Source organism: Manis pentadactyla, chromosome 3, assembly GCF_030020395.1.
Source record: "Manis pentadactyla isolate mManPen7 chromosome 3, mManPen7.hap1, whole genome shotgun sequence".
NCBI classification, from domain to species: Eukaryota; Metazoa; Chordata; class Mammalia; order Pholidota; family Manidae; genus Manis; species Manis pentadactyla.
In genome coordinates, this window is record NC_080021.1 from 2898102 (window position 1) to 2924657 (window position 26556).

Sequence of the window (26556 nt, forward strand, 5' to 3'; positions counted from 1 at the left end):
TTCTTGAAAATGTTCCGTGTACACTTGAGAAGAATGTGTATCCTGCTGCTTTTGGGTGGAGAGTTCTGTAGATGTCTTCCAGGTCCATCAGTTCAAGTGTATTATTCAGTGCCTCTGTCTCCTTATTTATTTTCTGTCTGGTTGATCTGTCTTTTGGTTTGAGCGGTGTGTTGTCTCCTAAAGTGAATGTGTTGCATTCTATTTCCCCCTTTAATTCTGCTAGTATTTGTTTCACATATTTAGATGCTCCTGTATTGGGTGCATTGATATTTATAATGGTTATATCCTCTTGTTGGACTGACCCTGACCCCTTTATTATTACGCAATGTCCTCTTTGTCTCGTTTCTTTCTTTGTTTTCAAGTCTTTTTTGTCTGATGCAAGTACTGCTCCTGCTTTTTTCTCCCTATTATTTGCATGAAATATCTTTTCCATCCCTTCACTTTCAGTCTGTGTACATCTTTGGGTCTGAAGTTGAGTCTCTTGTAGGCAGCATATAGACAGGTCTTGTTTTTTATCCATTCTGTAACTCTATGTCTTTTGACTGGTGTGTTCAGTCCATTTACAGTTAGGGTGATTATCAACAGATATGTACTTATTGCCATTCCAGGCTCTGGATTCAGGGTTACCAAAGGTTCAAGGATATCTTCCTTACTGTCTAACAGTCTAGCTTAAATCGCTTATTACTCTATTGCAAATATAATCTAAAGGTTTACTTTTCCCCTCCCCTCCTTCTTCCTCCTCCACTCTATATTTTGTGTCATATTCTATACTTTGTGGATCTCTTGACTGACTTTGTAGGTAGTTGATTTAACTTTACATTTGCTTAGTAATTAACTGGTCTACTTCCTTTACTATGGTTTTATTGTCTCTGGTGACAACTATTTAGCCTTAGGAACACTTCCATGTATAGCAGTCTATCCAAAATATGCTGTAGAGAGTTTGTGGAAGGTAAATTCCCTCAACTTTTGCTTATCTGGAAATTGTTTATTCCCTGCTTCAAACTTAAATGATAATCTTGCCAAGTAGGGTATTTTTGGCTGGAGGCCTATCTGTTTCACTGCATTAAATGTATCATACCACTCCCTTCTGGCCTGTAAGGTTTCTACTGAGAAGTCTGCTGATAGCCTGATGGGCTTTCCTTTATAAGTGATGTTTTTTCTCTCTCTGGCTGCTTTCAATACTCTCTCCTTGTCTTTGATCTTTGCCATTTTAATTATTGTATCTCCTGGTGGTGTCTTTCTAGGGTTCCTTGTGTTGAGAGAGCTCTGCACTTCCATGACCTGTGTGACTATTTCCTTCCTCAGACTGGGTATGTTTTTAACAATTATTTCCTCAAAGAGACTTTCTCTTCGTCTCTTCTTCTGGAACCCCTATAATGTGCATATTGTTCCATTTGGATTGGTCACACAGGTCTGTTAATATTCTTTCTTTCCTACAGACCCCTTTTTGTCTCTGTTTCTCGGCTTCTTTGTTTTCCTGTTTTCTAATTTCTATTTCATTTACTGCCTCCTCTACCTTATCTAATCTACTTTTAAATCCCTCCATTGTATGTTTCTTTTCAGATAGCGTATATTTCAAAATTTCTCTTTGTTGAAGTCCTCCCTGAGATCTTAAATATTTTTCTGAAGCTCTGTGAGCCTTTTTATGACTTTTATTTTGAAATCTTTATCAAGAAGATTAGCAATTTCAGTTTCACTAAGCTCTCTTTCTGGCGTTTTTTCCTTGGATTTTTGTTTGGACCAAATTCTCTTCATTTTTTTTTTTTTAGTGTTTCTTATGGGGTAACAGATTTGTGTAGGAGGAGCCCTCTAGTGCCCAGAAGTTCAATTTCTTGTGTGGGAGCCCCAGCTGTTGGCGTGCAGTGGGTGTGGCACCTGCCTGCCTTGTTCCTGGTGTTCTGATGTCAGGTGGGCTGTGTGGGCTGTCAGCTGACCACGGGAATGGGGAGAATACTCTCTGTAGCTGCTCTCCCTCCAGCCTGCTGCAATGGTGGGGGTGCAGGCAAGCAGCACCAGCACATGCCGGGTGGAAAGAGCTCCCGGGACTGGGCGGCACACGTGTGCCGGGCTGCAGGGCTTGAGCTGCCCTCCATGTGGCCTACTGAGATGGCAGGGGGTGCTGGTAAACAGGACTGGTGCCTGCCAGGAGGAAAGAGCCTCCCGGTGCTGGCTCTTGCACACATCTCCCCAGCTGGCCCAAAATAGGGCTCAGCAGGCTGGGGGTTCTCCCCCTGCCTAATTGAGAGTAAAGTTTGGTTTCTCTGCCAGCCGGCAGGCCATGCACCACTGTGAGAATTCTCCAAGCTGTGTTGCCAGTGAGGGGGATGGAGCTTCTGAAGCTCCTGAGGGCTCCCAACCTGTTAGGCTGAGGGCAGGCTGGGAAGTATTGTCCACCTGACTTTTCCCCTCAACAGAGAGCACTGTGCACTCCTTTCCCCTCTGGTGCCCCCTCACTGCTGTGAAGTCTTTCAAACTGCCCGCTCTGCTTTCTTTCTCAGGGGGTCCAGTAGAGTGCACCTGCACTCCACAGGCAGCTGGGAACTGAGCCTCCCTGAGTGTTCTGCCCGTCTCTGCTGTCCAGCCCCACCAGTTACCAGGGCACCAGGCAATGTGGGCTCATGTTGCCAGTGCAGATGTCCAGGGTCATGTGTTCAGTGGTCCTGGGCTTCTATTCCCTCCCCTCTCCATTCATCTTCCTCCCACCTGTGGGCTGGGGTCTGGGGAGTGCTTGGGTCCTGCTGGATCATGATTTTGTCACTTTATCCTTTTCTGTTGGGTCTTCTCTTCTTCCCGAGATGTAGGTGGTCAATTCTGCAGTCTTCAGGTTGATTTCAGGGCTACTTGTATTTGTTGTATTTTTGTGTTCTATGTGATTTGGGGAGGAGGTTTTTGCCTTGTCTTCCTACACTGCCATCTTTTTTCCCCCAGAATCCTCTTCATTTTCTTTTAACCACCTGGTCTCACTGCCAAAAGCATGCCCACACATTCTCCATGGAGATGCATTCAGGCACCTGTTGCCTGTGGTTTGGCGTCCTCCCTGCGTTTCTGTGGCCCCCGGGCTCTCACAAACACTCTTTTCGTCATGTCTCACATTCCACCTTGGCTTCACGCAGCGACAGGGCAGCGCAAAACTCTGACACTCTCCCCAAGGCCACCGCAGCAGGACAAGCTTCCCCAGGCACACCCACTCTAACTGACAGGGGGGCATCCTCCCAGCCAGACCTAGTCTCCCCTTCTGATCTCACAGAACTATCTGCCATGCACTGGACCTTCTAGATCATCATCTCTAAAGACCTACTGTCTTTTGGCCTCTTCAATTCTATCATCACAAAAAAAAAACCACCCTGACCTAAATCTTTAATTTAAAATAGTTTGATTTACAGAAAAGTTGCAAAGACAGAACAGAGAGTTCCTCAAATACTCCATACCCAGGCTTCCCAACTGTTAATATCTTGCATTACTAGTACATGTCACACCAGTAAATCAAGGTTGACATGTTATTAACAAGTCTGTATTTTGTTCAGATTCTATTAGTTTTTCCCTAAAAGTATTTTGTGTTTCAGGATCCAATATATTCATTACATCTCCTTAGGCTCCGCTTGCCTGTGTCAATTTCTCAGATTTTCCTTGTTTTTTATGCTCTTCATATTTTGAGGAGTACTGGTTTGGTATTTTGCAAAATGTCACTCAACTCGGAATTGTGTTTTTCTCATGGTTACACTGGAGTTACGGGTTTTGGGATGAAGCCAACAGAGGTGAAGTGCCTTCTCAACAGTTCATACCAAGGGTATATGCCATCAACATGAGTCAGCACTGCGGATGGTGACCCTGATCAGCTGGCTGAGGCGGAGTCTTCCAGGTTTCTCCCCACACCCTCTTTCCATACTGTACTCTTTAGAAATAAGTCACTAAGTAGAGTCCATACTTCAGAGGTGGGATTTTATGCTCTGCCTCTTCAATGTTGTATTTACACAAAATGTTTGGAATTCTTGTATGGGAGATTAATCACTTCTCTTCCATATATTTATTTAGTCAGTCATTTATATTAGTATGAACTCATGGCTATTTATTTTACACTGTGGGTTATATTCTAAAAGTATGTCATTCACGTGTTGCTCAAATTGTTTTAACTTTGCAGTGTTGGCTCCTGTGATGCTTTGACAAACCCCCACTGTTTGGTTTCTTTAGGGCATTAAAAGATGCTCTAAGAGGCTCCTTTTATATTTTCCCTCTCCTCACTAAAATAAGTCCTTTTCCCAAGTTTCCTGGTTGCTTTTATTGAAAAATGATATCAGAAACCAAGATCTGGGCACTGTGTTCATTATAGATTTTTAATGCTGGTAGTGATTTTATAATATATGAAATAAACCAACATTTCGATTTCCTTTTTCATTTAAAAAACATACATGTTTCCTCAAACTGGTTTTGAGGAATCAGGCAAAAACTTCCTCCCAAAATCACATAGGACACAAAAATACAGCAAATACTTAAAATCAACATTCTCCAAACAATCCATCCTCTTCCCCCTCAAACATGAAATTCTCTGTGACTGACATCCCTCATGGTCCAGGACAGAAAACCAAGGGAGTCCTTCTTTCTCCATGGACTTCTTTCCCCAGATTTAACAGCCAGCCGGTCACACAGACTCTGACTCTGGTTATCTCCAACTCCGACTGCCCCTGTGTCCACAACACAGCCTCATTCTTTCTCAAATGGAAGGAAAGATGTAATGGTTTCTTGGTTCGCTGCTTCAATTGTTAAACTTATTTAATATGGAATTCTCAACCACCAGTCTCCTCGTATCATTGTCTGCTTAACACAGTTCAATGAGTCAGCAATGCTAAAGGGCCAAGTCCTACACACACACACACACACACACACACACACAATGCTGCTCTTCTGGACTGGGTCAGCTCGCGCACAGCAGCCCCACCTACCCACATTCCTTCTTCAAGACTCAGGGTAGACAGTATCTCCTCATCAACAATCTCAGACGTCAAGTACCACCCTCCACCACACACCCTCTAGATACTTCTACTTCCGTTCCCAGGGCATTGTTTTATAGCTTGGCTTACATGTCTGCTAGTTGTAAGCTTCCAAAGGGTGAAAAGCTTATATTATTAATTATTGAATCTCCAGCACTCAGCCGCCAATGGCTCAGCAGATGGTCTATGTTTGTTAAATGAACTACTGAAGGAAGAAATAAATGAACAATGGAACAGATATCAGCCAAATAGGTAAAACTAATCCTATTTTTCCTGAACCTCCCTGTGAACTGAGGACAAACCCAGTATTCACCTAAGTCAAGACCTTCAATGGTCCTCAGATTCTGGTAATTTATATTTTAAGCAGTAAGAAGAGCCTTTCAGGCTAAAGAATGTGGTAATCAGTGACTACTAGTTGTTTGGTTTTTTTAATGATGTTAATGGTACCCTTACTTCTTTGTTATCAACTGAAGGGCAGGGAAAATTCTACATGAAATAATCCTGCCTAGTAAGATACCCTAGTGGATCTCTACAATTTTTCACTCAACTTCAGTCAATTCCTCTTTTTCCTGCCCAATCTGTTCAGAGGCACAACATAACAAAACAGAGACCCATAAAGCTACCCATGGTGACACACTGTCACCAACGCTGAATGTCTTCTGTGCTGCGCACTGCCACGGGCCTTGCTGCACCAATGCATCACTCTCAGAAGTCGAGTGATGAGTCAGCTTTCAGCACCCTGAGACAAGGCAGGCGGTCCAGGTGGTACTATTTCACTTGACCCAACTTGTCACGGAGGACGTTTGTATAGATACAAAAAATAAAACTATCATTCCTACCATTACCAGTTACTATTTCAAATAATTGTACTTACTTTGTAACTAATTTCTAAAAATATTTATTCCTACTTCTATTTTTAAATGAACATACCTCCCCTGCAAAAGCTTATTTTCAAAATGGTGGGGTATTACGTGTCACAGTATGACAGGAGTTGGGCTGATCTAGAAAGTCCAAGTAAACTCTAAAGCCACTTCAGTTTTCCATTACAGCACAGCAGCTATGGACAAGCCTTCCCTTTATTTTGCAATACATACTTTAAAATACCCCAAGAATATCAGTACTAATATAGCCAGAAAAGTAAGTGTTGGAAAAATGTTGTACTATTGCTAATGAAAATAAAACTGACCTTTACTAGGATATAATAAATACCAACTATCTTTTGCTGAATTAATTATCAAAAAAGTTCAAAGTGTAAAACTTCTAGCCTCCTGAAACAAACTCCAGTGTGGCATATATGTATTTAACACAATCTAAGTCTAAAACACAAATTAATGTCATTATCAGAAAAAAATTTTAGTTATTCAAAATTTTCTAACAATGAGCAACAAACTAATTCACAAATCCCCACTTGTGAAAAAAATCCTCAGTAAACATATGCAGAGAACACAGGTAATAATTTAAAGGTAATTTTAGCATTCAATGTACATCAGAAACAAAATTTCACCCCAATAAAATTAAACCTACAAAGACAAAAAGGTTATTACATATCTCATGTCAGAGATGTTACTAGCATTAATACATTATCAAAAAATATATTGTTTGCTAGCACAATTAATGTCATTAAGAATTCTCTTAATAAAACTTTTTTTCCAAACATAAAAGCTTTAGAAACATAGTACTCCAGATTTAATATCTAACGTTACATGAAGATGAACTAAGAAAAGTTTCGTTTGAAGATGACTGAGCTCTGAGCGTGTGCAGGTACAGCTTGGTCATGAAATACTTACTCTAATACTTCATAGTTGGACTTCTTTTCCAGTGCGTTGCCCCGCATCTCCCAGTATGATCGCCTAAAATTAGGGAAGATGTAAATTTATATACATGTATGAGGAATATCTATGTTCTTAAGTGACAACAACTGTGGGGAGGGGTTACCCAAATACAATGAGGTTTAGACACAAACATTCTGATAAACTATGAATAAATAAATAATTTAATTCACAGCATTACTTCTATATCCAAAGGACGTTAACACAGACCTTATCTATATTAAACAATCGCATGTTCCCTTTTAATTTGAAGCAGGTCTGGCTCTTTACAAAGATTAGACACAAGATTCCAGTTGTAAAACAGATCAGCTACATTCATGACTTGCACTTCATCTTTTCTCAAGAGGCAGCATCTAAAAGCAGACATCAGACTGCTACTGTGCCCAGGTGTGCACCACAACTACTCCTGAGGAAGCACATGTGCCACTAGGGTGACTGGATCAGACACCTAACAGAACAATAAAAGCTGGTCCCCATGACAGAGGGGTCAGGCTCCTGGATCATAAAAGCTGCCCAACCATTCTGAATGTTTGATCTGAATTTTACCTTCTTAGTACAAATTACATGTTCAAGCAGTTTCAGGGCCTACTGGGACCAAGACCTTTCTCTACAAAACCTGCCACAGTTGGGTGGGATTCTGTCTGCATGTACACAGCATCTCACAAAAGGACAAGGTCTGGCTTGAGCTGCTTTGGGATTCATTATATTACACATCATCTGAAGTAATTTTATAGGAGAAGTACAATCAATGACACTTTGTTTCTATCTGTAGTGATATGAATACTGGTTTTACTTTTTTAAATTTGACTTTTTCTTTGGCCTGTTTAAAATGGGAAGCAGTAGATTCAGATGAAAAGTAAAAAGAGCCCCCAAAAGGTCACTTAGGTTGTTCTCTTGCTTTCTATTCATGGGGTGGGGGGTAGGGACTGAGATGGGGGATAGAAGGTGACGTATTTGTCAAGCTTTTTCCTTCTAAGTCCAAAACTCAGGAGTACCAAATAGGGAAGAAGAGAAAAAGGGTCAACGTAATATGGGCGAGGCCAGAGACAGACGGAAGAACAAAGTCACTAGAACCAAGAGAGGAGGTGGTATTAAGAAAAGAGTGTCCAAGTATGCTTTCTAGGCTACAGCTAGCTGTACAGAAGGCCAGGAGAGGAGGCAGGAATGTCAAGAGACTAGTGAGAGATGACTTTTATGATTGGGATATATAACTAAGGTTGAAAACAAATTTTAATGAAGAGTTGAGGTATGCTTAATAATCTTTTGGTCCTTGTATTGTTATTTAAAGCCTTATGCAATATAAAAAATAGTGATCATAAGGGAAAATTATCACTAACTGCTTTGAGTACACATAATCAAATTTTAGCTACTTTAACCAACTCATCTTAAACTAGTAGCCCAACGTAAATTTTACTTAAAATTACAGCTGACAAAAGTAAAATATTGTTTATTCAGAATTTTAAATGGTGACAAATGTTATCAGAAATAAGAAATGTATTCTCAGATTTCCATTTCTCTTAAACCTGTTTTGTGTAGCATGGTAGCCACCAGCTATATGTGGCTATTTTTGTTTAAATTTAAATTAATGTACATTAGGAACACTTAAGTACTCAGTATCCACGTCTGCCTAGTGGCTAACCTACAGGATCACAAAGACACAGGACATTTCCATTATCACAAAAGATTCTATTGGGGAATGTTGTCTTATTAGACTTTTTCACATACTTATGCTATGTAATAAATCATTACATTTTAAATACAGTTGACCCTTGAATACTATGGGTTTGAGATGTATGGGTCCAGTTATATGCAGATTTTTTTCAATAATTATACTGGAAAGTTTTTTTGGGATTTGTGAGAATTTGAAGAACATTTCCTTTTCTCTAATTTAATTATAAGAATATAGCACATAGTACATATAACATACAAAGTATGTGTTAGTCATCTGTTTATGTTATTGGTAAGGCTTCTTTCTGGTCAACAGTAGACTACCAGTAAAGTTTTGGGGAGTATATTACAAGTGGATTTTTGACGGCATAGGGGTTGGTATTCCTAACCCCTGCGTTTTTCCAGGGTTGACTTTACAATGAAATATCATTTTTCAACAAGCCTAAGATTTCTAAAATTAATATATCAATTTAATTCAGAATCTTCTCAAGTTTTATTCAATATTTTATTGATAATCTTTATAAAGGAAAGGAAAGTACCTGGATAATTTCCAAAAAATAATGAAAAATATAGATAAATAATGAGTTCAATGTATAGTTACCACCTTACCGTATTTCCAGACAACCCAATTTCAAGGCAATGTCCTGGTCCACATGATCAGCTATCTCTAACATATAATCGCTCTTCACCTACAATAAAAAGTTATGAGAAAAATAATGCTGTTTTAAAAGAATACATTTTAGACTTCATCGTTCAAAAACTGTTTACTGGGTGCCTTTTACACACTTCATACATACTCTGACAGTAATCATGCTAGATTCTAGACATAAAAATGAGTGATACCAAAAAAATAGTTAAAGAAAACAATGGGGCAGGGGCGGAAGATGGCGGCGTGAGTAGAGCAGCGGAAATCTCCTCCCAAAACAACATATATCTATGAAAATATAACAAAGACAACCCTTCCTACAATAAAGACCAGAGGACACAGGACACCATCCAGACCACATCCGGACCTGAGAGAACCCAGCGCCTCGCGAAGGGGGTGAGATATAAGCCCCAACCCCGCGGGAGCAGAGTGCCCCTCCCCCCAGCTCCCGGCGGGAGAAGAATAGGCAGAGCGGGAGGGAGACGGAGCCCAGGACTGCCGAACACCCAGCCCCAGCCATCTGGGCCAGAGTGCAGGGCGCTCGATACTAGGAAAACAGGGCAGCAAGAACAGTGAGCGGGCACTGGAGGCCGGGTGCTGGAGGACATAAGAAAAGCACGAGACCATTTTCTTTTTTTTTTTTTTTGCTTTTTTGCTGTTTTGGTTTGGCGAGCGCTTTTTGGAAGTCTTAAAGGGATAGGGACCCCAATACTAGGGAAACAGGGCAGCAAGACCGGTGAGCAGAGGCCCGAGGCTGGCACCGGAGAATAAAGACAAACGAGCGAGCACCTTTTTTTTTTTAATTAAAAAATTTTTTTTCTTTTTTTTCTTTTTTTTTTTTTTTTTGGTGGTCGTTGTTTTGTTTTGGCGGGTGCTTTTTGGAAGTCTTAAAGGGGCAGGGCGGGTCACTTAATCCAGAGGTAGGGAATCCGGGATCTCTGGGCACCCTAACCCCTGGGCTGCAGGGAGCAGGGAGGCCCCTTACGGAGATAAATAGCCTCCCAGCAGCTCCTGCTCCAACGCGATTCCACCATTTTGGAGCAGCTGCCCGAGCCAGGCCACGCCCACAGCAACAGCGGAGATTAACTCCATAGCAGCCGGGCAGGAAGCAGAAGCCCTGTCTGCGCGCAGCTGCGCAGCACAAGCCACTAGAGGTCGCTGTTCTCCCAGGAGAGGAGGGCCACAAACCAACAAGAAAGGGAGTCCTTCCAGCCGTCACTCGTCCCAGTTCTGCAGACTATTCCTATCACCATGAAAAGGCAAAGCTACAGGCTGACAAAGATCACAGAGACAACACCAGAGAAGGAGACAGACCTAACCAGTCTTCCTGACAAAGAATTCAAAATAAGAATCATAAACATGCTGACAGAGATGCAGAGAAATACGCAAGAGAAATGGGATGAAGTCCGGAAGGAGATCACAGATGCCAGAAAGGAGATCGCAGAAATGAAACAAACTCTGGAAGGGTTTATAAGCAGAATGGATAGGATGCAAGAGGCCATTGATGGAATTGAAATCAGAGAACAGGAACACATAGAAGCTGACATAGAGAGAGACAAAAGGATCTCCAGGAATGAAACAATATTTAGAGAACTGTGTGACCAATCCAAAAGGAACAATATCCGTATTATAGGGGTCCCAGAAGAAGAAGAGAGAGGAAAAGAGATGGAAAGTATCTTAGAAGAAATAATACTAACAGAACTAAAGGGGGAAATAGACTGCAATGCATTCATTCTAGGAGACTTCAACACACCACTCACCCCAAAGGATAGATCCACTGGGCAGAAAATAAGTAAGGACACGGAAGCACTGAATAACACAGTAGAGCAGATGGACCTAATAGACATCTATAGAACTCTACATCCAAAAGCAGCGGGATATACATTCTTCTCAAGTGCACATGGAACATTCTCCAGAATAGACCACATACTAGGCCACAAAAAGAGCCTCAGAAAATTCCAAAAGATTGAAATCCTACCAACCAACTTTTCAGACCACAAAGGCATAAAACTAGAAATAAACTGTACAAAGAAAGCAAAGAGGCTCACAAACACATGGAGGCTTAACAACACGCTCCTAAATAATCAATGGATCAATGACCAAATCAAAATGGAGATCCAGCAATATATGGAAACAAATGACAACAACAACACTAAGCCCCAACTTCTGTGAGACACAGCAAAAGCAGTCTTAAGAGGAAAGTATATAGCAATCCAAGCATATTTAAAAAAGGAAGAGCAATCCCAAATGAATGGTCTAATGTCACAATTATCGAAATTGGAAAAAGAAGAACAGATGAGGCCTAAGGTCAGCAGAAGGAGGGACATAATAAAGATCAGAGAAGAAATAAATAAAATTGAGAAGAATAAAACAATAGCAAAAATCAATGAAACCAAGAGCTGGTTCTTCGAGAAAATAAACAAAATAGATAAGCCTCTAGCCAGACTTATTAAGAAGAAAAGAGAGTCAACACAAATCAACAGTATCAGAAACGAGAAAGGAAAAATTACGACGGACCCCACAGAAATACAAAGAATTATTAGAGAATACTATGAAAACCTATATGCTAACAAACTGGGAAACCTAGGAGAAATGGACAACTTCCTGGAAAAATACAACCTTCCAAGATTGACCCAGGAAGAAACAGAAAATCTAAACAGACCAATTACCAGCAACGAAATTGAAGCGGTAATCAAAAACCTACCAAAGAACAAAACCCCCGGGCCAGATGGATTTACCTCGGAATTTTATCAGACATACAGGGAAGACAAGGATCCCTACAGTATGGGAGAATATATTTGAAAATGACACATCCGATAAAGGCTTGACGTCCAGAATATATAAAGAGCTCACACGCCTCAACAAACAAAAAACAAATAACCCAATTAAAAAATGGGCAGAGGAACTGAACAGACAGTTCTCCAAAAAAGAAATACAGATGGCCAACAGACACATGAAAAGATGCTCCACATCGCTAATTATCAGAGAAATGCAAATTTAAACTACAATGAGGTATCACCTCACACCAGTAAGGATGGCTGCCATCCAAAAGACAAACAACAACAAATGTTGGCGAGGCTGTGGAGAAAGGGGAACCCTCCTACACTGCTGGTGGGAATGTAAGTTAGTTCAACCATTGTGGAAAGCAGTATGGAGGTACATCAGAATGCTCAAAACAGACTTACCATTTGACCCAGGAATTGCACTCCTAGGAATTTACCCTAAGAATGCAGCAATCAAGTATGAGAAAGATCAGTGCACCCCTATGTTTATCGCAGCACTATTTACAATAGCCAAGAATTGGAAGCAACCTAAATGTCCATCAATAGATGAATGGATAAAGAAGATGTGGTACATATACACAATGGAATACTACTCAGCCATAAGAAAAGGGCAAATCCAACCATTTGCAGCAACATGGATGGAGCTGGAGGGTATTATGCTCAGTGAAACAAGCCAAGCGGAGAAAGAGAAATACCAAATGATTTCACTTATCTGTGGAATATAAGAACAAAGGAAAAACTGAAGGAACAAAACAGCACCAGAATCACAGAACTCAAGAATGGACTAACAGGTACCAAAGGGAAAGGGACTGGGGAGGATGGGTGGGTAGGGAGGGATAAGGAGGGGGAGAACTAGGGGGGTATTAAGATTAACATGCATGGGGGGGGGGTAGGAGAAAACGGAGGGCTGTACAACACAGAGAAGGCAAGTAGTGATTCTACAACATTTTGCTATGCTGATGGACAGTGACTGTAAAGGGGTTTATAGGGGAGACCTGATATAGGGGAGAGCCTAGTAAACATAATATTCGTCATGTAGTGTAGATTAGTGATACCAAAAACAAAACAAAACAAAACAAACAAACAAAAAAGGGCAGTTCCTGTGTGGTAACCTCCAATGAGTTCTACACAAGAGTATAAAGGGCATATACAAGTGTAGGCAAAGGGTCTGTTTGCGTTTATACAGAAATCAAAGCCTAATTGGACGACCCTGAAAATGAACTAAGATACGATATGAAAGAGAACTTCCAACATCAGCACTCTCTGGAAGACTCATGCCAGAAGATGGTCATCAAGAAATCCCAACAAAGATCAACACACTGCTACAGCTGTAGATGCACTCATCCCACCAGTTCCTGGACTTGCCATGGGAATGAGGAAGGAGATATCTAAGCTGGCCTGTGCATACAGTGAAACAACAAATTTGACTGGATCTATACGGTTGGAACTCAACCAAGAATTAGGAGAAGTGCAAATTGTAGCGCTCCAAAATCTTACAACTACAGACTATTTACTGTTAAAAGAACATAAGGGATGTGGACATTCCCCAGGAATGGGTTGTTTTAATTTGTCTGATTTCTCTCAGACGGTTCAAGTTCAGTTGGACAATATCCACCATATCATAGATAAGTTTTCACAAATGCCTAAGGTGCCTAACTGGTTTTCTTGGTTTCACTGGAGATGGCTGGTAATTACAGATATGCTTTGGTTATGTAACTATACTCCTATTATGTTAATGTGTGTGTGCAATTTAAGTAGTGGCTTAAAACCTATACATGCTGAAGTTACTCTACAAGAAGATATGTCAAAGAAATAATCAATCTTCCCATGTTTTCTTCCGCCTGCTACTTCTATAGCTTTTCTTCTTCCTTCCTAATTACAACCCTTAAATAGAATTCGTGCCTCATATCAAATTTACCGAGTATCATAATTCTTCCAAGTGGTAAAGATACCTCAAGACAAATGCTGGGCATAGATGCTACAGGGCATAAAAATGCAAAGAAATAGAAAGCTAACCATTTCAAACAATAAGGCTTCTCTCTCACTTACCAACTTTACATTTCCCTGTATGGCCCCGGAAGATGACTGGTTAGCCAGAGACGGGTAAGATTCCTCAAGGGAGGAACAACCTAAGACAGGCACAGTCGCAGGGTGGCCATCAGGTGAGAAATTGGGGATCAGCAGAGGTGAGGCTTAGAACCTCACCCCCCCGTTCTGAGAGAAATCTTCTGCATACGTTGATGTTTTATTGCCCTTGTCTAGCTTGGATTAACACCTAGTCTACAGGCACACACCTGATCATCTACATTTGCTCTCTTACAACACTAAACTATGTTTTCTACCTTTATCTTGTATCTACCTACCACTTCAGCATTTTATTAAAAATAATAATAATAAAGAGAGAAATGTGGTATCCACATATAAATCAAGTATAAAAACCAAATAAGTATTCATATTTGAACTGACTGTTTATAGTTCATAATGCATGAGCAAAACCGAAAGTTTCTGTGATGACTGCCCTTGAACTGTTCACTATGTAACTTATTCATTATGCAAGAATTTGTTCTCCATGTAAGAACTTGTTTGTTATGCCTCAGAAGATTGGAGACTGACGAAAATTAGGCTTGGGGTGGATTAATGATTGTGCATTGAGCATTGACTCCCCTATACAGAATTTTATTGTCGTTAACAACCATTTGATCAATAAATATGAGAGATGCCCTCACAAAAAAAAAAAAAAAAAAGAAAAAAAAAGAAAACAATGGTTTCCTACCAAGAGAGTTTATATAAGCTATAAGAATTTAAACAGGACTTCAAGAAATAACTAACATCATCTGAATCACAGTAATGTCAAGCTGTTTTATACTCTTCCCATGCTGTCAAAAGTGAAAACAAGAGAGATCTCCATTTCCAGGCAAATTTGCAGTGTATATATTTTCTGAACTCAAACTACAGTCCCAGCAGCACTGTTTGTACTTCAAAGCAGACAATTTACATATTTCCAAATCCACTTAACTCTGCAATGGTCACGCTTCCATGCAACCATCACCTGTAAGGGATCAGTCTGCAAATAGATGCATGAGTCTAACATAAAGAACCCAGTGGGATTCTGTGAGCGCCTTCCAAGCAGTGATTATGCTCAACCAAAATAACCGATGGGCTGGTGTCCCGTCAGTGTGAAGGTGTTTGCCAAGATGAAATATGTGAATCTCACACGTTTCCATTAGGACAGCAACATCTACAACTGATTTTGATGACAGGGAGCACTCACTTTGAAGCTCAACGAAACAAAATGTCATCCCTCCCCCAAAAAGGAACTCCATTCTTCTCATCAGTACATTTGTATTACAAGAGACTGCACTCAATTATTACATCATGAATTTCACCAAAAAAAAAAATTGTTGTGGAAGTTTATCTTGTTTCTTTTTTGTGTAAGTATTTTATAGTAGCACAGATTTTGTTTCATGGTCCTCAACCCTAACGTATTTACTCTCTGGCCCTTTATGGAGAAAGTATCTAGACCTCTACTCTAGAAAAAATTCCAAAAATCCTGCTCTTCAACATTTACACTTGCTCAAAAGGTTTCTATTCCCAGTTAATTACTTGGTCTGCCTTACACTGGGGAGTTCATCATTATGACCTTCCCTGGCAAAGACCCCCAAATCCCCTCTCCATCTCCCTTTATTTCAATTGCCTGGCAAAATTGTCACACTCTGGAAACGAGCCATACACTCCCCTCCCCACGCTCACTGCCGAGCAACTGGAGGAACTAGAGTACAAGCTTTGCTTTGGATTCATGATGACAAACCTGAAATGGTCAGTTGACACCATAAAATCAACCAAGATGCCTAGGAAATCTGCCAACACACTGATTCACACTTTCTCCAGTCATTCTGCCACATTTCTTTCTTACAGAGTAAATAAGAGTCTTCAGATGGAAATACTGTCTTTACCATGCCAGAGCCTAGACAGAGCCTAACATGTGTGCATTCACCAGCTCACCTGCTATTTCTGATCTAAATGCCATTGCCTCTCAAAACCTTTGCTTTATTTTCTGCATTAGCACCTAGACCTAGGTGGTCAAGAAATATTTTTTGACTGAATGAGTGAGAAAATGAGTGAATGAATAAATAAACAGTCACCAAACTGGGGTTTGGAAACCTCTGTGTGTAAATATTATTTCCCATGTATGACTTACCAGCAGTAATAATTTGTATTTTTACACATAGTAGGCTTTAAGACCAATTCGGTGGATCCACTACACTAAGTAAAAAGCTTTAATCCTAGAATCACTATGCACTTCAATTGGCTCCTTCTCCTATACAGCAAAAAAAATTCAAATTTAAAAACTAAGTTTTGCATTATAAGTAGGTTTAGTACTGGACAGAAAAATGAAGGCACAAGAGTTTACTCAAGACCCGTATTTATATGAGTTAAAGAAATACCATGTGTTCTTCCAGTGTAAACACTCAGTGCATCTTAGCTTACGTTCTGGTGCAGGCTTAGAAGAAACCAAGCAGAGTATCAATTACATGTTGAGGAAAATGCATCATTACAAAACTGTCTTAAAGACTAATTGCCATAATTCTTAAACACTATTCACAGGTGGGAAAATGTAATTACATGCTTTATTTCATTCATCAAAACCAAATTCATATTAGTTGCAAAAAGGGAGAATTATAATTAAACAATCTTTATAGAAAATCTTATTTATGAATGTGACTCAAAAGTTCTGAGAATGGTTTTTCCTACAGCAACAATGTGCTGATCTTGCTTCTCAGAGCTGTGTGACCATGGCCTAATCATTCAGGGTCTCAAGTGACTTACGTATTCTGCCAGGTACATTGGTTCCAGCCAGAAGAAGCCATCCCAACAGATCCTCCCCTCCCCTCATCCTCACAAGCCTGCGTTAGCTTCCCTCTGCAGGACAGAGGACAAACCACACCTGAGTACCGAGGCTCTAGCAATGTTCTCTGAGCCTTGCTGTTGTACTCAGGCATCTTCCCTCAAGACTCAGGATTCTTTATACTCAGTGTTCATTTCTTTAATAAAACATTTCATATCTACCTTTCATATCCTACTATCTCTCAGGAAAATCCATTGCTTTTATTTCTGAAATAAATGCAACTTATTGAGCATTTAAGTGTGTTTATGTATGTATAATTGCTTTAAGTATATATACTCAGTGCCATGTCAGGCAGATTTATACTTAGTATCTCACTGAATCCTTACAGCATCACTGTGAGTTGGACACTACCATCACCCCCAATTTATAACTTAGGAAAAGACTAAAAAGAATGAAGATGAGAGCAGAGAAAGTGCCTATTTATGGAGTATCCACCAGGGCTAGGTAGTATGCTAAGTATTTTACATACTTTATTTATAATCTTTACAGTAACTTTTCAAGGAAGATTTTAGTAGTCCTGTTTTATACATAAAGCAGAAAGTTAATTTACCCAAGGTCACACTGTAAGTGTTGAAGTTAGGATTCAAAACCACCATTTGTCGCCCCTTCAACTCAGGTTCTTACATGTTGTTATGGCTCCTGAATGGTGTAGACTCTCTACCTGAAGGAAGGCTGACAATGAGTGGGGACCACATCTCATTGCCCTGGTAACCCCAGGATTAACCAAATGGCTTCTCATGCATTCCCAGTTTTACACTACCATTGTGTTGTATTCTTTTCATACCATGGCTCACCACTGTTCATTAATTCCAGTCCCAGCAAATTTGCAAGAATTTCAAGGAAAGACCTTTGAAAGTTGTTTTTTTTAATTAATTTGTTTACATGTTGATATCAAATTCCTACTTAAAAAGCAGAATGTATTTGGACTTCTTTCTGTGCCTAAGAACTGTATTAACAAGAGTTTTTCACCTTAACTCTGCAATGGAACTAAGCACAGGTTTTAATATAAACACTGCTCCCATCTCTAACAGAAAGTATTAATCCTAAATTACTCCGTACCTCATTCCACACATCAACCCAACGCTTTGGAGTTTTGTGTTTTGTTTTGGTTTCTTCTGAATGCTTTGTCAGCTACACAAATTTGACAACTAGCCCCAAAAGTCCTGGGTGGTGTGTGTAAAGAAGGCTGAAGGCAGATAAAGGTGACACTGACTGAGCAGATAACCACCCACTGCCAAGGATCTAAGGCAAGGACTCTCATTTCCAGAGCCTACTTCCCTGAGCTTTGTCAGATCAGAGTGGAAAATCTGTATATAGAAGGAACTCAATGGCAGGTCCCAATGAAAATAAACCTTTTAATTTTTCTCCTGTACACTTAAGCTATAAAAATATAGAAAGGAGGATTATGCTATCTTAATGAATCATATACTTTTTCCATTATCCATTACAGCATTTAATGTAGCATTTAATTTATACATTAAAAAAATATTTATCAAATGCCTACCATGTATCAGGATACAACAGTGAATAAAACATATTCATGGAACTTACAGAGAAGTAACGGGGGTAAAATTTGATTTGCAAAGGATTGCTCTGGATGTTATGCTGAGAACAGACTATAAAACGAGAAGACTGCATGACAACAAGTGTCTCCACTGGGTTTTTTTTTTTTTGCCCACTTACAATGGAAAAGCAACCACAAATTATCCTAGCAATAATTGAAGAATTATATCAACTAAGTGTACACACACACACACACACAATCTGATTTCTGAAATGCCAAAGGCATATAGTTCCATTATTTATTGGATTTTTTCTTGACATCTTCTAGTAAGTCTCATCAAGAAATTTTGAGTATCAGGTATTAATATTAAAACTCAACCCTTACTAATAAGTCATTCAAGAGAATAAACTGCGCACCTAAAACCCATGTCCTCCTGCGCTGGGACACACCCGTGAGGAGGCCGATCTATGTTTGCTCCCCCTGGATGCACACCCATCAGTGGGTACAACAGGTAGCAACACTAAATATGATGTGCAGAGGACAGAGCAGTGGTTGCCAACAGGTTTGGGATGGGAAAGAGTGTGATTATAAGGCAACAGGGAGTTTCTGTGTTGATGGGACAGTGCTGTGTCTTGATTATGGTGTGGTTATATGCATCTAGATCTGTGATAAAGTTGCGTGCGCGCACACGCGTGCACACACACACACACACACACACACTATGTAAAAAGCGATGAAATCTGAAAATGGCCTGCAGTCTATTTGACAGTATGCAAATGTCAATTTCCCTATTTTTATACTGTACTTTCTCATGACTGTGATGGAAATTACTTGATTATATACATTTGTCAGAACTCACTGAACTGTACATTAAAATTGGTGATTTTTATTGTATGTAAAATTATACCTCAATAAGACAAATTTTAAAATATGACAAAATGTGTATATGTTATATGGGAAATGAGCAGTGCTATGAAAAGCTTTATAGAGAAAACACCATTTAAAATTATGAGTTAATGACTGAGTAGAAATTATCTAGGTCCAGGAAAGGAAAGGGGAGTTATGCAGGAAAATGTTAACCCAGCAGGCTTGGGCTGCTCAAATCCTGCACATTCCAAAGAAGGCCTGTGTTTATGACTGGCCCTTAGCCTCTCAGAAACTGAACTCCTGAAACATTCTATCTGATAAAGAGTGACTTTGCATACCTAAAACCTTGGACCACACTGTACCATTTTGACCAGATAATTTATTAGAACAATATAACTATGATGAACACCTGCTCTCTCTCTGAGGACTGGAGCTTGAATACCTGAGATCACACAGGTGTGTATGCCTAGAAGACTGACCTCTAACAAAAACTTTAAACACTCAATCAGGAGTCCCATGTTGGTGACTCTTTGCACATGTTGTCACACATCACTATGGGAGAAATAAAGCATGTCCCTTATGACACCTAGAAGCTTCCTCTGGATTTTGCCCCATATACCTTTTCCTTTTGCTGATTTTTCTCTACATCCTTTTGCTATAATAAATTATAGCCACAAGTATAATATCCTCAGAGTCCTATAAATCTATCTAATGAATGAATGAGCTTAAGAGTGGTTGGAGGGAGGGCCCTAATAAGAGAGGAGTATTCCTACCAAAGTGAGAGTCTATCAAAGGCCCTGAGATAGACCATAGGCAAATAAAATATCAACAGGAAAAAGTAAACTATTAGGATATAACCATTTCTGCCTTCCCATTTCTGAAGTTTTTATACAGAAAAGTATAAATAATGACAGATTACCTAAGTCCGCAATAACGTGAGTGCTTCTTGCATTATCAAAAATATTTAGGAATGGAAAAACAGAAGAAATGTACATTACTAATCTACTTAAGGATGGAAAATGTAACTTCTAGTAAGTCAGACTTAGACCTCTATTTTAGTTTCTTTGTAGAAAAGGACACCTTATGATTTCCACAATGAAAACATCAAGTTTTAAACTAGAATTTCCCATTTGGAGCTGCAATTTTAAAATATTTTAACTGACAGAAGGTTTTAAAGGCTAAGAAAATACAGATAAAGAAACCAATTTCTGGAAAAAGAATTAATCTGAATAAAAACTTGTAAAAATAAAAAATTGTAATAAAAATAACAGAAAAATCAATCAACAAGAAACAGTATGCCCAGGATCTCACACATTTCTACAGGCAGTACGTTTACATTTTATACCACAGAATTAAGTCATGGATCTGCACTCAGTATCTTCTTCAACTTCTTCTTACTGGCTTCTTTTTGTTACATTTAATGTTTTTTAGGAGAGAACAGGTGCGTATACTCAGTTTAAATCTTAAGATATTTGTAGGAAAAAAATAGTGCCAGATCCAGACATCTTAAGAGCTGAAACTTTCAACAGTGCCAAATGGTTTCTGTACAAGTTTGGCAACATCAATGCAAATTTAGCTAGTATGACAACTTCTTGACTAAACAAACATAGCCCTTCAGACTAATGCCACTGTTATTTGATTGATTATGATCAAATATACCTGCAACAAATGAAAATTAGGAGAGATAAAGAAGAATAGATATTATATATTATAGGACAGGGAAAATTTGATTTCAGGGTAGAACATACTGTTCTTGCTTTATAATGAACCATTAGCTTTAGTACCAAAACTCCTGCCCTACAGTGAATGGAATTTTATAACAAGGTTCTTAGTTTATTTTTAGAGTGTGCTGATTAGAACTTTTCAGACTATTCTAAAATAGGTAAAAAAAATTTCATGCATCATTTGTGATTATCTCATATTGGTAGTCACATTTAGGACATCTTTAAATGAAACTATGTGCATCCATAGAATAATCTCCAATTAGTAACCTGACACTCAATATATTCACTGACATGCTGTTTTCCTCATGACACCATCCAAAACAAGGATTAATAAAATTAAATTAATTTACTGTAAGTTCTCTCTCTCATGGGGTAGGAGTGGTGGCAGAGAGCACCTAAACATGATTCTTTCATTTCTACCCTGATAAAAGAGCCAAAATAATGAAAATACTGATTTTTCTAAAACAGAAATAGTAACAGATAACACTCAGGAGTGCTCAGTATTCCCCCATCTAGATCTTCAGATTCCCACGTATGAAGTTCAACAAAATAATACTTTATAACACACACACATAGCAACAAGTCAGTGCAGGCCACCACCAACGGGTATAAAGCCCAGGGATTCCAGATGTTGTAACCCAAAATAGAGATATTAACTTTATATGTACTGATAAGGAATAAAAGGCAGAAAGATTAATAAATAATAAGGGCCATAAAACAAGACCTGACTGATTTTTTTAAAAGACTGGGGGATAAAGCTTTAACAAAAAGTAAGTGAAAATTCAACAGGTGCACATCAAACTGGTCCCAGCTGAGGAGGAGAGCTTTTTATCTCTTATAACAGATTTATCTGAATCACAGACCCCAGAGAAACATGGAGCTGAAAACAGGGAAGAGAAATTAATAGATATGGAGGCACAGATGAGAAGTACTAAGTAGATCTAAAGTGAAATCCCAGGAGGAGTAACAAATGGAGAAAAGGCAGTATATGAATAGGTATCAACTAAGACATTTCCTGAATTGATGAAAAAGACATCAATCCATAGGTACAGGTTGTACACTGCAGATCAAGCAGGAAAAAATAAGTGGAAATCTATACCTTATTGGCAATAAAACTACAAACACCAAAGACAAAAAAACGGTCTTAGAGCCAAGCAGAGAGAAGAGACAGATCACCTACAGACAGACAGTATAAAAACCAACTTTTCAATGACCACAATAAAAATCAAACATCTGAGAGAACACATCTGCCTACCCTGACTTTTGTAAAAGGAAAAAAATAATACTAATGACACAAAAGAGATGATCAACACAATTAACAATCTGGAACTCACAGGAATTGATCATGCTCTGCATGGAACAACTAGAGAAGATATATCTTCCTCACACAAAGCTGGAGCCCAAGTCTCAGTATGTGTAAGACTGCAGACAACTTTCAACAAGTATGAAAAACTAGTATCAAATGAACTGTTCTCTATCCAGAAATGAACCAAAAAGACACATTTTTCAATCCCCATGTGATCACTTCCATTTCTAACCAATAAAGTGGACCAACTGTTCTGACCAATCTGCTCATTGAAAACAACTGAAAATGCTGAATAAAACCTCTTCTTAAAAATCTTCTGGAATGCTCAGTGAGCTGGATAACAACGAAACAAAACTGAACTAAAAACCTACTCAGGCCCATGGCAGAACAGAGAGCTCAGGAGAGAACTAGAGTCAGCTTTACCCTGAGGCCAGAGCCAACAAATACACACACATGTTGTAAAACCTGATACCCAGAAACCAAAAGTAAGCAAGGGCATGATCAATACACAATTCAGGACAATGGTTACCTGCCTGGAGTGAGGGGTGGGATAGGTCACAGAGACATGGGACTAGGAAACATCAGGTATATGCTCTTCCTCTGGGCAGTGGGTCATAGGTACTCATTTTATTATTAGGTATAGTAAGTATCACACCTTACAAAAGGATGCATGTATCTGATAATACAGAATCTAAACAATTAAAAAGAATCAATGTCATTAAATTCTGAGTCCTTAAATATGGATTCATTTAGCTTGAAATTCAGTGAAATATACATCTGCATATATGTCTACATCTTATAAACTTGCATCAAGCAGTAAAGATTTTAAAAATTCTAGAGTGGGTGTCATTAAACTCAGAGGCCACTATAAAATAATTTACCTCCGAATTCAGTGAAAATTTCCACACTCAAGTTCTTACAAAATATTTCAGCTGCATTCTCACTTATATAGACTTGGGCTATAAATAGCTGAAGGGCTAATTTTTACTTTTATCTTTTCTTCCCCTTTGCATGTATGCTGAAATAAGATAAAGTTCTTACTTCCTAACTGATTTTTCAACCTTGGAATTAAACCTGTTCCCAAGTTGGGTACTGCCTTGGTAGGATAACATATGGATCATCTCTAATGGCTGCAGAATTTCTATACATGGACCAGGACAGGTTCTGCATGGACAGATCATCAGAAGAGTAACTTTTCAAATAAATATATAATTACTTGCCAAAGCAGCAAAGCAAAAATACTATTTTCAAAACTTTCTTGTCAGATCAGGGTAAAAATTAAAATATATACATTTTTTTCACACCCATGGGGTTATATACATGTTAAAACAGGATTTAATGTAATGCCTTCTGGTCTAGGAACAGAGCTGTACATCACTCATTTTGATGGATATGAAACTCAGCAGAATTTAACAACCTATTACTGACAGACATTTGTAATGCTGCCAGTTTCCTTTTGTCCCTGTAATGTTCCTGTGAACATCCTTGCACACACATATGTGTTGATCTTATTTCTTTAGGAAAAATCCCTAGAAACACAATTATTAGCTCAAATCATATGAAGTCATCAGCATACAACTCCTTTGTTCCAAAGCATATGGTTTAACAAAGTTGTCAATGCTGATGGTGCCGCATACAAGGCTGAAGGATGTAAACATCTACCAGGCTCTGAGTATAAGTGCCAATTCACCAGTTCTAACGAATCACAGGCTTTTCCTTCTCCCTCCCCTCCTGTGTAGCTTTTCTGCCTTGATGTCCCTCCTTCCTGTCACTGTCACTTAAGCCTGAGACACCAGCATAGGTAAGCAGTGACACAGGCAATTAACATGGGAAAGGGCTGCCACTTTGATAGTGGTTGCATTTCTTTAAAATACAGGTACTTGGTAGAGTTTTACACAAGTATATACAGTATGAAAGTAGTTATTTGGACAGAGGTAATTTAAGTGATTTTAGAATATTTTCTGTACTTTCTAAAATGTACTGTATGAATGGCAAGGGACATCATCAACAAAACAAAAAGGCATCCTACAGTATGGGAGAATATATTTGTGAATGACATATCCAACAAGGGGCTAACATCCAAAATATATGAAGAACTTACATGCCTCAACACCCAAAAAGCAAATAACCTGATTAACAAATGGGCAGAGGATATGAAAAGACAGTTCTCCAAAGAAGAAATTCAGACGGCCAACAGACACATGAAAAGATGCTCCACATCACTAATCATCAGGGAAATGCAAATTAAAACCACAATGAGATATCACCTCACACCAGTAAGGATGGCCAGCATGGAAAAGACTAAGAACAACAAATTCTGGCGAGGAGGCAGAGAAAGGGGAACCCTCCTACACTGCTGGTGGGAATGTAAACTAGTTCAGCCATTGTGGAAAGCAATATGGAGGTTCCTCAAAAAACTAAAAATAGAAATACTATATGATCCCGGAATCCCACTCTTTGGAATTTACCCAAAGAATACAACTTCTCAGATTCAAAAAGACATATGCACCCCTATGTTTATCGCAGCACTATTTACAATAGCCAAGATATGGAAGCAACCTAAGTGTCCATCAGTAGATGAATGGATAAAGAAGATGTGGTACATATACACAATGGAATACTATTCAACCATAAGAAGAAAACAAATCCTACCATTCGCAACAACATGGATGGAGTTGGAGGATATTATGTTCAGTGAAATAAGCCAGGTGGAGAAAGACAAATGCCAAATGATTTCCCTCATTTGTGGAGCATAACAACAAAGCAAAACTGATGGAACAAAATGGCAGCAGACTCAGAGACTCCAAGAATGAACCAGTGGTTACCAAAGGGGAGGGGTGTGGGAGGGCAGGTGGGGAGGGAGGGAGAAGGGGATTGAGGGGTATTATGTTTAGTACACATGGTGTGGGGGATCACGGGGAGAACAGTGTAGCACAGAGAAGGCACATAGTGGATCTGTTGCATGTTACTACACTGATGGACAGTGACTGCATTGAGGTACAGGTGGGGACTTGATAATATGGGTAAATGTAGTAACCACATTGTTTTTTCATTTGAAACCTTCATAAGAGTGTATATCAATCATACCTTAATAAAAAATTTTAAATAAATAAATAAGTAAAAATAAAATGTACTGTATGATTCATCAATTCATAGGGTGAAGAACAGAAACTGTAGAAATGGGTGAAAGCAGAAGGTAGGGTAGAGGGCTGGGAGGTCACACAGAACAGTAGGAAGAGACATGAACGATTCACACTGGGCAGCTTATATTTGTACCACGATATGCAATTAAATGGTAGACAATCTTATCTCATGTAATCAACATAATGATGCTATGGGATAGGTGTTACATATCTGTATTTTAGTAGATGAGACAATTAAGGGTGAAGAGGCTCAGCTAGGTGCCTAGAGTCACAGAGCTGTCAGACACAGAATAAATATGCTCCAGTACACGTGCTCATTACACTTCACATCCTCGTGGGTTTTACAAAGATTCCTCAGCTGAATTACGCAGACTGCAGTGAGCTATGTCCCATTAGCAGAAGGACTCTGGGAACACTGGTATGTGCAGTACTAGCTGCGAATCATGAAGACAGAAGAGAAGTCTTCTGAGAGGACAACCTAGTAACAGCATGAGAAAAACACAAAGTTGCTGACTTCTAGGCTGGCCTGGAAATGATAAAAAGGAGTAACTGCGAGCTATTTTGGCCTGTATTATGCCTTCTGGAAATCACTGTCACTAAAGCAGTCACAGATTTCCTCAGTGGGTGGATTCTTTTCAAAGAAATGATGCCAATAGTGATACAGATCATGTACAAGAGAGAGACAATATAAACATGTCAATTAACTGAAGTCTCCTGTCACCTCCTTCACCAAAATACGAAGCTCACCAGATTGCTGATGAGGTGCTATCATGTAAATGAGCAGCCGTTTACAAACTGGAAGCAGTTTTGCAATGAGCAGGCCTCCAACAATCTCAGCTGGAGTCTAGCAACATTCCCTTCTCCAATGTAACTCCCTCTCCCACTGAACTCCGTGTTACAGGAAATCTTCACAAGTTTCCACCAAGCCCCTTCCACTTCCTACAGAACTGTAACGTCACAGATGACAAAACAGGTCCAACAGCTGAAAACAGCTTCCTTCACTTCCTGCTCTCACACTTTGGATCCTGTAAGCAGGAGTATCCAGGTTCGTCACATAGGGAAATAAAACAATTTACCTTCTTACCACCTTCCTTCTGAATCTAAGCTGCTTTTTCTCTTTTCTTGACACCAGGGGCCTGGACTTGCACAACTGGCCTCTCTTCGTTTTCATCTCCATTTTGGCTGTCTATGAGTT

At 39.3% G+C, this 26556-nt stretch overlaps 1 protein-coding gene across 11 annotated transcripts in view; it reads right to left on the minus strand.

Annotated features, from left to right (window-relative positions):
• The window catches only part of PTK2 (protein tyrosine kinase 2), a 294240-nt gene that overhangs the window by 139977 nt on the left and 127707 nt on the right, over window positions 1–26556 (minus strand). For all 11 annotated transcript variants that reach the window (XM_057497658.1, XM_057497652.1, XM_057497654.1 and 8 more), the window contains 2 exons: window positions 9092–9171; window positions 6773–6835 (listed from right to left, as the gene is read on the minus strand). In XM_057497658.1, coding sequence (XP_057353641.1) covers window positions 6773–6835; window positions 9092–9171 — 143 coding nt within the window. The remainder of the gene's footprint in view (window positions 1–6772; window positions 6836–9091; window positions 9172–26556) is intronic.